Here is a 14,966-nt window from a genome sequence, read left to right as displayed (position 1 = left end):
GGACTCTGCAGTTTACACTCATCTACAGGCCAGGACTCTGCAGTTTACACTCATCTACAGGCCAGGACTCTGCAGTTTACACTCATCTACAGGCCAGCGGTCACTCTTTCAGAGATGAAGATGTCAGTCTTGATAGAGAGGAACGTTGGTTTGAGAGAGGAGTAAAGGAAGCCGTTTTTGTGAAAAAACGAAAAACCGTCCACCGTTAAACAGGTGGAGGTTTTCATGTCCAGTTGTCCCCCTCATAGAATGCTGTTATTGCAAGTATGACTCCGCCCCCCTGTGAACAAAAAGTGATGATCAGGCCCTAACGATGTGGTGATGGAGCAGATGACCATCTATGAACTGTAGGTGGATGATCAGGGCACAAAGTAACATATTGTTAGGCTGAGGCTCCTCTTTTGCATGTGACCAAACTGTGTGTGTGTGTGTGTGTGTGTGTGTGTGTGTGTGTGTGTGTGTGTGTGTGTGTGTGTACTTCAGCTTAGGTTTTTGCAGTGTTCAATAAAGTACCACAAAGTGATACTTGAGTAAAAGTACAAGTACTGTAAATTAAGCCCAAACATTTTCCCCAAAATGAAAATCTATCTGAGGGCTGCGGTCAAATGTAATAATATAATTCATGAAATACAAATACTTCTTAAGTACAGTCCTTTTATTTTAGTGATTATGTCCTGCTGGAGTGTGACATTTGTTTGTGTACAAACTAATACGGCACCAGAATTATATGTATTTATACTTATTCAGCTACAATTAAATTCACTCTATTTAGGAGGCACAGTTTATATGGATAGTATTTATTTTTTACAATAACAAGCTGGAATGAAAACAAGCAAAAATGAAATAACGACTTTCTACTTCTTGCTTTTTTTTAATGTAAGGAGTAGAAAGTACAGATAATTGTGTGAAAATGTAATAAGTAGAAGTAAAAAGTAGGCTGAAAAATAATTACTCAAGTAAAGTACAGATACCCAAAAATTCTACTCAAGTGCAGTAACAAAGTATTTGTACTTGGTTACTTTACAACTCTGTATTTTTGTGTAACTTGTTTCCACATTGGGCCCTCTCTGCAGTGCACCAGTTGAGCCTGTAGGGGGCGCCGGTGTGTCTGAGCGCTGCTGAGCAGGATGAAGAAGAAGAGTGAACCTCTGGTAGCTCCGCCCTCTGCACCGACTGGGGCATCTGAAAAATAAAACTCACATCATACCGAGCATTTATTAACGCGATTATATTTAGTCTACGATGAGCGGGATACCAGGCACTGCCGTGGTTCAGGTCACCAACCTGTCGTCGGCCGTTAGCAGCGAGCAGATGCGCACTCTGTTCGGCTTCCTGGGAGACATCGAGGAGCTGCGTCTCTACCCCCCAGAGTAAGAGCATCTCTCCCGGCTTCGGGCAGCCAGGCAACACCGCGGACCTGCGGCCTTGTCAATGTACATTTGAACTAAGCACTGATTTAACAGCTGAATAATCTCTTCTTCTTCTTTCTGTTCTCCTCCTCACAGCAACACATCTCTGTCTTTCTCGTCCAAAGTGTGTTACATAAAGTACCGAGAGCCTTCAAGTGTTGGTGTGGCGCAGCATCTCACCAACACTGTTTTTATTGACAGAGCTCTGATTGTAGTCCCATGTGCTGAAGGTGAGTGTTTAAACAAATAAAAAACACTGTCTCAGATTATATTCTGTCCACGTCTTCCTCGGGATTTATTTCCTGGGTGTCACAGTTTGAGTTGTTGGGCTGTTTTTATGCTCAGGGGATTATTTAGGGTGTTTTTCCCTCATATACTGTACATTTGATCCCAGGTGATGGGTTATATTAGTTCTGACAGCACCCAGTCCAGGTTTCTCTTGTTTTCACAAGGTGGTTCTGACTGATATTAGTCTGAAGGAGAAGCAGCCCCACTAGAAAGAAGTAACTTAAATATCTATAATTATCACAAATCAAATTCATTGCAGCATAGTTAACTCAGTCCTTTCTCTCTTTCATTCTTTTATTTTTGTTTGTTTTTGGTGCTCCCATTTTTAAAAACCTCCCTCCCACTGTGTGCACTCACATTGATATCACCTCTAACCTGATGCATTGTGTCCACGTGACTTGGTGCTGGATGGCTACTGAGTTTATTAATTTGGTTTTGTATGTTTTTTTCTGTGTGATTATGTGTGCATATCAGATGACTAGACTGGCCCAGCTGTTACACTACACTAGCCTGAGTCAGGCATTGTTTTCCAAGCCACTATCCCCGATCGGGCCAACGCAGCCTTCAAGGGGGGGATGTGACCCGGAGAATAGCCCGCTGAGCCTTCCAAGATGGACACCTTGTCTCTTTATTTGTTTATTTTTTATTTATTTTTTTAGTTTGTTTCCTTTCATACTATCCCATGTTGTCCACTTTCTACTACTGTCTCTATCTAGAAACTGCAGGTTTGCTTATCTCTAGCGTTGTGTTTATATTTGTTATTTTTTGTTTGTTATTTTGATTAATGTCCAACCCCTACCCCCCTCTCTCTTTCTGCTACAGCGGCGGCTTGTGTGTGATTGAGTTCTGTCCAGGTTGCTACGGCATGTCGGTGGGATGTATGTCACACATGAGATGCTAGGAGGATCATTAACCCTTTTTTTGTTTGTTTCTTTATTTGTTTGTTTGTTTGCACCAGTTGATGACGTAAAGGGCTAGTCTGGTTGTCACAATTAGTCCAAACGATTGAGCATAAAATCTTTTGAAATACACGTGCACCTATATTTTGAGACTCTAGAACAGGGGTTCTTAACCTTTTTGACCTCTGGGCCCAATTTGTTCAAAATAAAGTGACACGAGACCCAGTCACACATTACCATATGAATCAAAATGATAATTATTCTAAATCTTGGTTTAATTTGTATTTGCATTATAACGAAATATGCTGCATTCACACCAAATGCGATTTCAGCTTCAAAATCGCAGCCAATGCTTCAAGTTGGTCGCTTGTAGGGGTGTAAGAAAATATCGATACACTGAAATTTTGCGATATTTCATGTCCCGATACTGTATCGATATTCTAAAGCCCTGTATCGATTTTTTATTAAGGTTTAAAATGTCAGCCTTCTTGCCAACTGTTCATTTTTATGTTGTAGTTCAGTCTCTGACCACTAGTTGGCAGCAGTGAGTCAGCCATTTGGCTCCTCTACCTCTTGAGCGCCAGAGAGTAAGGGTAGCATTAGCATTGTAAGTAAACATTAGCTTTTCTTTTTTATCAGTAAGAGGTTTTTATTTAATAGAATTTTTGGACAGTATATCGCAATATATTGCCTTGTTTACTGTATCGCAATATATCGGGATATATCGTATTGTGACCCCTGTGTTATGATATGTATCGTATCGCCAAATTCTTGCCAATACACAGCCCTAGTCGCTTGTGCACTTTGAGGTCAGACGCAGGTCAGCTCTTGAAGCGCTGCACGGCAAGAGCCTCCCCGCCCCTCCCTCCTCTGTCGGGCTCTGTTTAATGTCAGACTGGAAGTGGCTTTGCTTTATTTACAGAGAGCAAGAGCATGTCACGTTCATCAGATAATTAATTCATAATTAATTCACCAGATAATTCAGAGACATTCTGAGTTTCATCACCCAGGAGCTGCAGGAGAGGCTCACAGCTCGCTTTCAGGACTATTTTTGTCCCGAGTCCAGTCTGATGAGCTGCTGTCACACATTGGTGCAGATATCTCCTGTCAGGACACCGACTGCAGGCACTCGATTTCAGCTAAAGAGCTCCTCTCCATCTGTTTCAGGTTAGTGGACATCATTCAGTAAACTGTCCTGTTGGGAAATATGTCGCTACGTCACACAGTGGAGTCTCTCTGATTGGTTGATGCGGCACGTCGAGCTGCAAAATTTCAGATTTTCTAACTTCAGCGATTTGCGCCTCAGCGCGTCGAACGCTCAGATCGTTCAAATCGCGCTGCTCTAATTGCGCTGCTCTAATCGCGCTTGAGGCGCCGCAGCACTTCCCGACGCTGATTGAAGCGCGTCCACCATAGACTTTGTACGTAAACCTGCTGCTCCTGATGCTGAAATCACGTTTGGTGTGAACGCACCATCAGGCTTATCAACACAAAAATAACACATTCATCCATTTTCTGTACACGCTTTTTCCTGTCAGGGTCATGTGGGTCACTGGTGCCCATATCCAGCAGTCAGAGTGCGAGGGGCGGGGTACACCTAGGACAGGTCGCATATCCATCACAGACAAAAATAACATTTTTAACATAAACAGCAACAAAAATAGACAATTCAATAAATAAAATTGTGATCATAAAATAAATACATTCAAAAATATTTAATGTAAATGTTCCAAATAAAAAAACTAGAAATAAATTTGATAAAATGCAAATGAAAATAAAGCCTTTTTAATATTTTGCATGGTAGAACCAGAAGCTGCTTTTTATGTTAGTGACAATAACTAACAGCTTTTTTTGACAAAATGCTTAAAAATAAATTACAAAAATTAATTTAAAGTGCAAATTAAAATATAGTTGTATCTGCAACTGTATTTGATAATGTTTCGACTTTTAAAATATTACATGGTAAAAACAGAAGCTGCTCTTCATATTAGTGACAAACTTTGGTGTTTTTTGATGAGTTACTTTCATATTTGCTTCTACTTTTCATTTAAAATAAGTTTCCATTCTCGGCAGGTTTCTAAGGTTCTTCTTCTACATATTAAAAAGTTGTTAAACATCTGAGTGGTGCACTACTGCTACTAGTGGTGAGAACGTGTATTGCACCTTATTCAAAATCAATGCGTTCCCACGGCCCAAAGTTAAAACCTGTTGTTCTTTTGAGGCCCTGAAGGTGGCGCTCGTGGCCCAGCGGGTTAAGAATCTCTGCTCTAGAAGAACATTTAGCACTTTGAGCCTTTCAGTACCGCTCTGATGTGGATGTTTACTGTTTAGTAATAACACAGAACTGATCAGTGTAGCATCCTTTCCTCATCTTAACACATGCATTAATGCTTTGCATTCATTATGCTTTATTTTAAAAAGATGGTTCTTTGCGCCATTTCTGTTGCACAAATGAAAACTGATGCTAAATCCCTGCAGCTGTACTCAGATTTGTAACCTTTTTTGTTTCAACATTTTTCCCGCCAAAAAGGAGAGATTATATTTGAGAGGAATGAATCAAAATTTCTAATTGGTTGTTTATTTGATTTTTGAACTTAGCTGAGTTTTAGCTAACATTTCCAAAGTTCTTAAATTTGTTGTTCTTTTCTGTATCTGATGTTCTGTGTGCTATTAGTGATGCAGCCATTGGGGTTGTCTTGTGTTGCACACCTTTCCAACACTGCGAAACGATCGCCCCCCACGGAAAAGCGCCCATGCTTGATATCGTATGGTTCATGACCAATATGTTTCCAGTACAGGTGACCCATACATCAAAGTGTTGACTCATTCTCTGCTCTGTTTCTTTTTCTTCTTTAAAAAAAAAAAAAAACCTGTGAAAAGAGAACAACATAATCAAAGTTTAGATTCTTTGCACTTCATGTTAATAATACATATTTACTGAGAAGAATGATTTAATAAAAGGATGCTCGGTCTCCAGTATGAGTAGAACACGTAGGCTGTATGGGGAAGTGTCTGCTCTCTTTTTCTCTAGAATACAGTGGGCTAATTGTGCAGACATAGAGGAGACAGAGGGAAGAGTGCCTCCTTTGCCTTCGTTAATATTTGTTTTGTCCTGCAGGGAAAATTCCCGAGGAGTCCAAGGCTCTGTCTCTGCTGGCCCCTGCCGCCCCGGTGCCCAGTCTGATTCCTGGAGGAGGATTGCTGCCAATTCCTACTCCTGCTCCGCTTCAGAATGTGAGCCTCTGTTGTTGTTGTTTTGTAGAGCTCGTGTCCGCGGTCGCACAAACCAACCCGACCTGTGTGTGTTTCCCACCTACAGCTGAACCTGCCATTGGTGAACCGTATTACTGCTAGTTTCGATGCTGCGGCGTCTGTGCTCTCCCAGCCGCCACTTATTGGAAATGTTGATCCTTCAAAGCTCAATGAGATCAGGAGGACAGTTTACGTTGGCAACTTGAACTCACAGGTAAAGTTAAATTTGGTTTTATTATAATTAAAGGTGTGGTTCTTTTTACTGCTTGACATGGTTTCTGTGGAGCTTTAAATGTATTTAGTCAATAAAAAGCATTGAATTTAGGACCTGGTCAATGACCTGAATAGAGCTGGGACCACAGTCTCAAAGAAAACAATCAGTAACACTCTACGCCGTCAAGGATTAAAATCCTGCAGTGCACGCAAGGTGCCCTTCCTRAAGCCAACGCATGTCAAAGCCTGTCTGATGTTTGCAAATGACCATCTGAATGATCCAGAGGAGGAATGGGAGAAGGTCATGTGGTTTGATGAGACAAAAATAGAACTTTTTGGTTTAAACTCCACTCGTCATGTTTGGAGGAAGAAGAATGATGAGTACAACCCCAAGAACACCATCCCAACCATGAAACATGGCGGTGGAAACATCATTCTTTGGGGATGCTTTTCTGCAAAGGGGACAGGACGACTGCACCATATTGTGGGAAGGATGGATGGGGCCATGTATCGTGAGATTTTGGCCAACAACCTCCTTCCCTCAGTAAGAGCACTGAAGATGGGTCGTGGCTGGGTCTTCCAGCATGATAACGACCCAAAACACACAGCCAGGGCAACTAAAGAGTGGCTCCGTAGGAAACATCTTAAGGTCCTGGAGTGGCCTAGCCAGTCTGCAGACCTGAATCCAATAGAAAATCTTTGGAGGGAGCTTAAAGTCCGTGTGGCCCAGCGACAGCCCCGAAACCTGAAGGCTCTGGAGGAGATCTGTAGTGGGCCAAAATCCCTGCTGCAGTGTGTGCAAACCTGGTCAACAACTACAGCAGGGGTGTCAAACTCCAGTCCTCGAGGGCCGCTATCCTGCATGTTTTAGAGGTTTTCCAGCTCCAACACACCTGATTCAGTGATTGAATTAACTCTTCAAATTGGGCAGAAGCCTGTTAATCACCCAGCGATCAAAATCTGGTGTGTTGGAGCAAGAAAACCTCTAAAACATGCAGGATAGCGGCCCTCGAGGACAGGAGTTTGACACCCCTGAACCACAGGAAACGTCTGATCTCTGTAATTGCAAACAAAGGTTTCTGTACCAAATATTAAGTTTCATTTTTCTGGTGTATCAAATACTTATTTCACACAATAAAATGGAAATTAATTATTTAAAAATCATACATTGTATTTTTCTGGATTTTTGTTTTAGATTCCATCACTCACAGTTGAAGAGTACCTATGATAAAAATTACAGTCATCTACAAGCTTTGCAAGTGGAAAAACCTGAAAAATCAACAGTGTATCAAATACTTGTTCTCCCCACTGTATATGTATATAAACAAGCATATGTGTTTATGTATATGTGTATTGGTACATTACTATATATCACATGTGTATATTGTGGGGTTTTGTTTATCTTTTATTAATCTTTCATTATTCTTCTCAGCCTCTCTTGTATTAAGCTGCAGTAATGTGCAAATTTCCAGACTGTGGGATCAATWAAGTTTTATCTTATCTTATTTTATCTTAAAAACAGTTTTTAGTCGGTAGATAACTGTGTTGTTGCTATGAAACTACAAACATGGCCGAACGGGGTGGAGTCGAACGTTCAGAGACCTGGAGGGGGCGGGGTGTGAAATATCTCACTTGCATTTAAAGAGACCGCACCAAAACAGCTTGATCTGAGACGCAGCTCAGAACAGGGGTAAAACAAGGAGTCTGTGGAGCAACAAAAACGAGGAATTAAGACCAAAGTGTTGCAGTTTTGTTTTAAATAGACCATAAGTGAATGATTTAGACGTGAAAAAGAAGGATTTAAATTAAAGCGTGATATGATACCTTTAACAGAGACTTAAACTCATTTAGAGACCCAGCAGACCTCACAGACAGTGGGAGGTTGTTCCAGAGCCGAGGTCCTGCAGCTGAAAAGGCTCTGTCTCCCCTGGTCACAAGCCCAGACCTGGGAACAACTAAAAGCTTTTGATTTACAGATCTCAGGGATCTATCTGGAATGTGAGGCTGTAAAAGTTCAGTGAGATAATGAGGTGCCAAACCATTTAGACATTTAAAAACTAAAAACAAAATCTTAAAAACAATTCTAAAAGAAACAGGCAACCAGTGAAGAGAATACAGAATTGGAGTGATGTGTTCGCGACGTCTTGTCCCTGTTAATAAACGGGCAGCTGAAGTCTGAACCAGCTGTAGACGACGAACCAAAGACTGATCCATCCCACAATAAAGAGAGTTGCAGTAGTCCAGTCTAGAAGTGATAAAAGCATGAATAACCCTCTCAAAGGCATTATGAGGCAGGTAATCCTTGACTTTACTTATAATTCTCATAAATCTTTCTTTATAGGCGCCTTTCAAAACTCCTTAGATAACCTTACAAAAGTCAATAATAAAATCACAATAGGAGAATATACACAATAAATCGATTAACAAAATAAAATAGTGCAAGCTTAAATAATAAAAACAGTCTTAGTAAAAACTGTAAAATTAATGGTAGTACAGTACCACTAGTAGTACACCTGTGTTGCAAAACTGACACCCATCAAACGACTGAAATATGAGAACAAAATTGACTATTTATTTATTTATTTATTTATTGACAGCAAAAATGATCAATAATAATGGACCATGGTTGATATGATAAATCTTCAAATTAATTATCTTTGTAAAACATCAGAAGATCTCCAACACTTCTAAAATATCAGTAATATAATACAAAAATAAAAACAAAGACCTTTTACTAATCACTGAAAATAATGAGTTTTGCTGCTCTGGGAGGTGAAGCTAAAATATCTGTTCCCTAAAGGGTTAATGTTCAGGGGAGGGAGGGGCTAGTTCTGTGAGTGCGCTGCTGCAGCCTCGCAGGAACAGAGACGGAGGAGCTGTGTTTTATTGTGGGCCCAGCAAGTTGAAGCTGCCTCGTCCTGTTTCCTTTTCTAATGTATTGTTGAACTCTGAAGAGTTTGTAGATGACTATAACCGTGTTTCCATCAAGGCCTTTTGATGCGCATTTAGAAGTGTTGCATTAAAAATGCGGGGGAAAAAAAGTCGGATGGAAACAGCAAAATTCGGAAAAAAAAATCCTCAATTCGCTAAAAAGTTTTTACGCTCGCTTTGAGGTGGTTTTTGGATGATTCGCAAAGTAGTTAATGCGCAAAATGGGAGATGGAAACACTTTTGCCGAATAAATTCTGACGTAGCGAACTTTTACCTCACGTAGCTGATCAGCTGTTCCACGGTACCGGTACCAGTTTCAGGTCAGTGCAGCCGCGACTGGCAGCAGAACCCTCCTCCCGCTGTTTGTGTTTTCTCAGTAATCCCGTAACGTGAAGAAAATTGCATTTTTTTCTCAACGTCTCCAGACAGCAGTAACATCGCCAAAACTAGTTGATAACAGAATAATTACAACTGTCCTGATAGCAGCAACGCGTTCCTGATAACTTCTCTCCATTATCCTGAGATGTATGGATCCTGTGAGTTTAGCGATGGTTACTTCCTGTTTACCACACACATGCGTATGACGTAATTGATTCGCTTCAAGCCAGTTGATGGAAACACGTCTGATTCGCATTTCTTAATTTTTTCTTTTTTGCAAAATTATTAAAATTTCCTCAAAATTCGAATTAAAATTGGATGGAAAAACGATTTATAACTCTGTTTTTGCACATTGAGTCATTACGATACACATGCTCCGCACGTCGACGTTCACTCTGAGTAAACAAACGAAGCTGAACCTGGTTGGGAGGCATGTACAGCCTGGCTGTGGGATTTTATCGTTTTTATTGCGAGATGACAAATTATTACCATGGTGAATGTCTTTGATGGTATATCACACACACGATAACATATCACCCGTCCCTAGTGACTGCAGAGATCACGTCTCCTTCTCACTTCTTCTTTTGTAAACAGCTTTTTGATTTTTCTTAAAATATTTTATTTTTCTTCATCAGAACACGACTGCAGAGCAGCTGATGGAGTTCTTCAAGCAGGTGGGAGACGTCAAGTTTGTCCGAATGGCCGGAGACGAGACCCAGCCGACCCGCTTTGCCTTCGTAGAGTTTGTTGAGCAGGAGTCGGTTGCCAGAGCCCTGACCCTGAACGGAGTCATGTTTGGAGACAGACCTCTGAAGTAGGATCAGTTCTGCACCTCACCCCCATCAGCTGGCTAAATGAATTAAAACAATGTAATGTCCTTTAAAGCAGTGTGTGAACTCTGTCGACACCGTTTGTCTTTCAGGGTTAATCATTCCAACAACGCCATAGTAAAACCCCCGGAGCTGACGCCACAGGCTGCTGCCAAGGAGTTAGAGAGTGTGATGAAGAGGGTGAGAGAAGCTCAGTCCACCATTGCTGCTGCCATAGAACCAGGTAGGTCCTTACGCTTTGCTGCACGTTCCAGCTTGTTTTCCCTCCTGATGCTGAGGCTCCTGGTTCGACAGAAACAAAGAAGCGTTCCTCCAGTCGGTCTCGAAAGCCACGCCGGTCTCGGTCACGCTCTCGTTCACACTCAAAATCCCGCAGGAAAAGGTCCCGTTCCAAACACAGGTATCCAGCTGAGCCTCCTGATGCTGTGATCAGGATGCTGAGCAGTCACTGACGGTGCTTTCCCTCCTGTTGGCACAGACCCTCACAGAAGCTGTGGCCGGGGGGCGACGCTCACGGTTCAAGAGGCAGCCACAGGAGGCGCTCTCGCTCCAGAGACAGAAGGCACGCTCGCAGTCGCTCCAGGTATGCTGGTATCGTCCAGTGGTGGGCAGCGCTAATCCAAAAATTAGCTCCGCAATTTCTAAAGCGCTTATGCCATAGAAAAACTAGCAGAAGCTAATTTTATAGCGCAAGTTCAATTTGACACTTACTAATACGCAATAATTCATGTACAATATATACACAACACTGCCAACTAGTGGTGTGTGAAACCCTGGACAGCTTAATCCTACAATCGCTGATTGCTGGGGATGTGAGTTCCTGAAACAGACCTTTAGCTCCTGGTGTAAAAATTAAAAAGTTGTTGAGGATTGCTAGTTCGGCTTTTTCTTCGTCTTTTTCTTTTGTTTGTTGTAGATTTTTCATTAAAGAAGCATCAATAAAGTAATTTTAAAACTGTTTATTGGAAAACTGAAGCGATGCATTCTGGGTACATGACAGATTTGATTTGTGACGGCAAACGAAAGCACGGAGTACAGGAAACTATCTTCCCTTCAAAATAAGAGCTTGGATTTTAAAGTTTTCCATGTAGTTGCTCCAGTTGACCACTAGATGTCAGTCTTCACCAGCATAACATCTTTAAATCATCTCTGAGTCTCTAACCCTGTTGGCCGATTGCTTCGACCAATTACGTCAAGTATTGAGCTCCAGCGTTTAAACTTTTTTTTTTAAAAAAGGAGCTCCGATTGTAAAGTAAAATAAATCAATACATTCAAAATTTTAGTATGGATTACAAACGTTTACTGTTTTTGCTATTGCCTTCCTGCTACGTAAGCAGATATAAAGCATTGTGGGAAATGAGAAATGTGACCCAAAGCAACAGTCAGCAGGATGTATACCTTCTCAATAAGTGTGTTTGTCTGGGAGGGGTGCTGTTGGATAGATCATGTGTTGTGATTCATTGACAGCCATACCTTTGCTGTTCAAGATAATGATGACTGGTAGATAATTAGTTATTAGCGGTACTTCATTTTAATTTTAGAAAGCACAAATCCGCTTCTGAATTATAAAAATTTGTAAGACCGCTAAAGTGTAAATGAAATATTTAGGTCCACAATTAGTGGATTTGTGCTTTAGATGGCTGGTGCCCACCACTGGGAACGACCAACGTTTAAAGCAGTGTGTGCAGCTCCTGCTCATTTCAGACTGATTCTGCTTTCAAGGAAATGTTTCATCCCCCTGTCTTTCCTTTGTTTACCACCAGGGGTCACCAGATCCTTTGCTGTCAGCTGTACCTTGTTGAAGAGATGATAAAATCTTAATATTTAGTCATATCTTTAACTAATAAATTATGTACACATCAGGTTCAGTCATGATGTCTTGTAAGTATGTTTAAATGTTACTTTTTCTCATCAGAGGTCACAAAAGGAGGAGTAAGGAAAGGTCCAGAAGCCCTCGAAGAAAAGTCAGAACACCTTCACCAAAACGGTGAATTCACTCACTGTTTTAAATTTGGTCCATAAAATATGTCAATATCAGGTTTAGTGTTTGCCAGGTTGTTTTTTATGTTTTTTTCTTTGAATTCTGATTTAGAGTGAAGAAAGAGAAGAGGAGGGAGCGCAGCAGGGACAGGAAGGAACGCTCCACATCCAGGAAGAGGAGTCGCAAAGATGAAGACAGGATAAAGAGCAAATCCAAGTCCACTAAGGTTAGAAAGCTCTCAACCTGTTAAACCCAGGGTTCCTCTGGGTTTTATAACCCCAGCAGCCACCAGGCTTCACTTTACTGAACCCAGAGGATAGTTTTCTGATCCGTATCAGTGAAGTCTCCACAAACTGTGTCTGAAATGTTTAGAACCACTGTGTCAGAGTGTTTGTCCGTCCTCCAGCATGTTGTGACATTCAGCTACATGTGTGACGGTGTCACCTGCAGTGTTGTTTTTACAGCCATTTTAATTTTAATCTTAGTCCTTTGAATGAAAATACTTCTTAGTTTTAGTCAGTTTTAGTCATTTCTGTATTTAATAGTTTTAGTCCAGTTTTAGTCGACGAAAACTTAAATGGTTTTAGTCAAGTTCAAGTTTATTTATATAGCTCCAAGTCACAACATACTTTGTCTCAGAGCGCTGTACATAAAAAGAACAATCTAAAGAAGAAAGCAGCAGATTGTGTTGAATCACTTCATCACAGTCTCCCATCCTGAGCAAACGGTGGAGAGGAAAAACTCCCTGCTAATCAGGAAGAAACCTCCAGCAGAACCAGGCTCAGGACAGGAGACCATCTGCCTCGACCGGCTGGTTGGGGGACAGGAAAGAGACACAAACACAGAAGAACTGGTCCAGGACTGGTCCAGGTGCACCTTCTTCTGGTCCAGTTTTAGTCGACGGAAACTTAAAAAAAATGTTTAGTTTTAGTCTTAAAAAAACGACACATTAGTCTTTACAAATTCATTTGAGTAATGTGTGTTAACATTTGTGAATTTGTGTAATTTGTGTTACTCTTAAAATGACCAAAACAAAAACATTCTCACTTTGTGGCTTTATTCCTCAGAATTTGCTAAAGTGCAGTGAACATACAGCAATAAAGAGGAACACACATGTTCAACTCAAACTTGTTAGCAGGACGATGAAAAAGCATCTTATTTATAAAAACGGACATCATGTCGTCCTAAACTTAGTAGACTATTAAACTTGTGCAAACGAGTGTTTACATGCACCAGGCTTTTATTCTGAAAAGAAGCACTGACGTGCACAGTTGCTAACTCCCCCCAGCCAAAAAATAAATAAATAAATAAACAGAAGAGTTTTACTTTCATCATGAACGTAAACAAACAGCTTCTGAGCTCAGAATGGTGCTGCGACAGCTTTTAATGGTGGAGACGTTACTCCCTGGTTAAGCTACAGGTGACGCGACTTTTTTTCTTTTTTTGTGAAGCAGCGCAGGCTGTGAGAGAACGGGAGGAAAAGGTCTGTGCTGTTGTGCGTGTGTGTAACATCGCTGCTGTCCCTCCCTACGCTCTGCATTCTAAATGATTGACAGACCACCGACTAACATTTTCGTCCAGTCTCGTCTCGTCAACGAAAACTCACACAATTTTCGTCACGTCTTAGTCATCAAAGAGCTGTGTTTATTTCATCACCGTCTCTAAAAAAAGGGGGCGTCAACGAAAATATTTCGTCATCGTCTTCGTTAATGAAAACAACGCTGGTCACCTGCAGACGTCACTGCTTCACAAACGCCTTGCTGCAGACACGACTGGGGCGTTGGGGCAAAAATAATCGGACCTTCTGTTCCCACGCTGCTTGAGTTTCTGTCAGATCCTCCGCCCATTTTAACCCCAGGTGATCTCACTTCTGTAGTAAAAGTTTCCACTTCACTCCAGCTCGAACACGAAACCTCAGAACTAACCTATTTTTAGTCGAGCAAAACGGCGTCACCTTTAATCGTTATCTCGCTCCATCTCTTCTGGTGATAAAGATCTGAACAAACGTCTGCTTGGAGCTGCAGGCCTGGTTTTCTCACAGACATGTTCACAGCTTTGGCCAACTTTTCTCTCTCATATTGGACTTTCTTTACTACTGATGGTAAAATGTTGATTAAAACAACCAGTTAACTCATCTACAGCCTCTCTCAGAATGACTTTATGTTAAACGCCACCTCACATGTTTCATTTTCATTCTGACTTAATATTTAAAAATAAGAATCTGGTATTTATAAAGTCTGAGGATTTTTTTTTTTTTAGAACAAATGTGTCCACAGATTATTTTTTCAGCTGCACTTATTTAGCTTCCTGAAAGCTTGTCACAGAAACACAAACATCTTCATGCTTAATCAAACCCACCACAGACCTGAACGGGCTGCTGAGCTAAGCACATTTGATTTGGCTGCAAACAGGCGTCCAGCGCTACGGAGAAGAAGGGTTTCCCATCGTCGGACTAAAGATGTCCGAAAGATGGCAAAACTGTTAAGCCGTGGCCTCGCCCCGCCTCGCTCTGATGGTTCTGATGTTTGTTTTTTTGTAGAACTTTATTTCATTCAACAAACAAAATAAAACAAACAATTAATAAAAGAACAAACAATAATAGAAACAAACAAATAATACAACATCGTTCCGTCAAAAAGACAATCACAATGTAGTCAAATGAAAAGGAGCAGAAAGAGGAATAAAATCTTAACATCTGCCCCCAATTAAAAAAATATATTTAACTAAAAAAAACATACACCATACGAGTAATAAAACTCAATTCACAATATAATTTCAAATAAGC

The 14,966-nt window shown here is 41.0% G+C and overlaps 1 protein-coding gene across 2 annotated transcripts in view; it reads left to right on the top strand.

The window, feature by feature from the left end:
• The first annotated feature begins 1,133 nt into the window (after positions 1–1,133).
• srek1 (splicing regulatory glutamine/lysine-rich protein 1) overlaps positions 1,134–14,966 on the top strand; it is a 14,925-nt gene continuing 1,092 nt past the window's right edge. The window contains exons 1-10 of one of the 2 annotated variants that reach the window (XM_014024930.1): positions 1,134–1,370; positions 1,506–1,639; positions 5,715–5,830; positions 5,916–6,062; positions 10,006–10,184; positions 10,293–10,423; positions 10,495–10,600; positions 10,679–10,783; positions 12,116–12,187; positions 12,293–12,407. In XM_014024930.1, coding sequence (XP_013880384.1) covers positions 1,243–1,370; positions 1,506–1,639; positions 5,715–5,830; positions 5,916–6,062; positions 10,006–10,184; positions 10,293–10,423; positions 10,495–10,600; positions 10,679–10,783; positions 12,116–12,187; positions 12,293–12,407 — 1,233 coding nt within the window. In that variant the 5' untranslated portion in view covers positions 1,134–1,242. The other variant, XM_014024931.1, reaches the window with a different exon arrangement.

The sequence above is a fragment of the Austrofundulus limnaeus genome, unplaced genomic scaffold (genome assembly GCF_001266775.1).
Source record: "Austrofundulus limnaeus strain Quisiro unplaced genomic scaffold, Austrofundulus_limnaeus-1.0 Scaffold447, whole genome shotgun sequence".
NCBI classification, from domain to species: domain Eukaryota; kingdom Metazoa; phylum Chordata; class Actinopteri; order Cyprinodontiformes; family Rivulidae; genus Austrofundulus; species Austrofundulus limnaeus.
The sequence above is the reverse complement of the archived record's forward strand: the minus strand, read 5'-3'. Positions and strand labels throughout refer to the sequence as shown.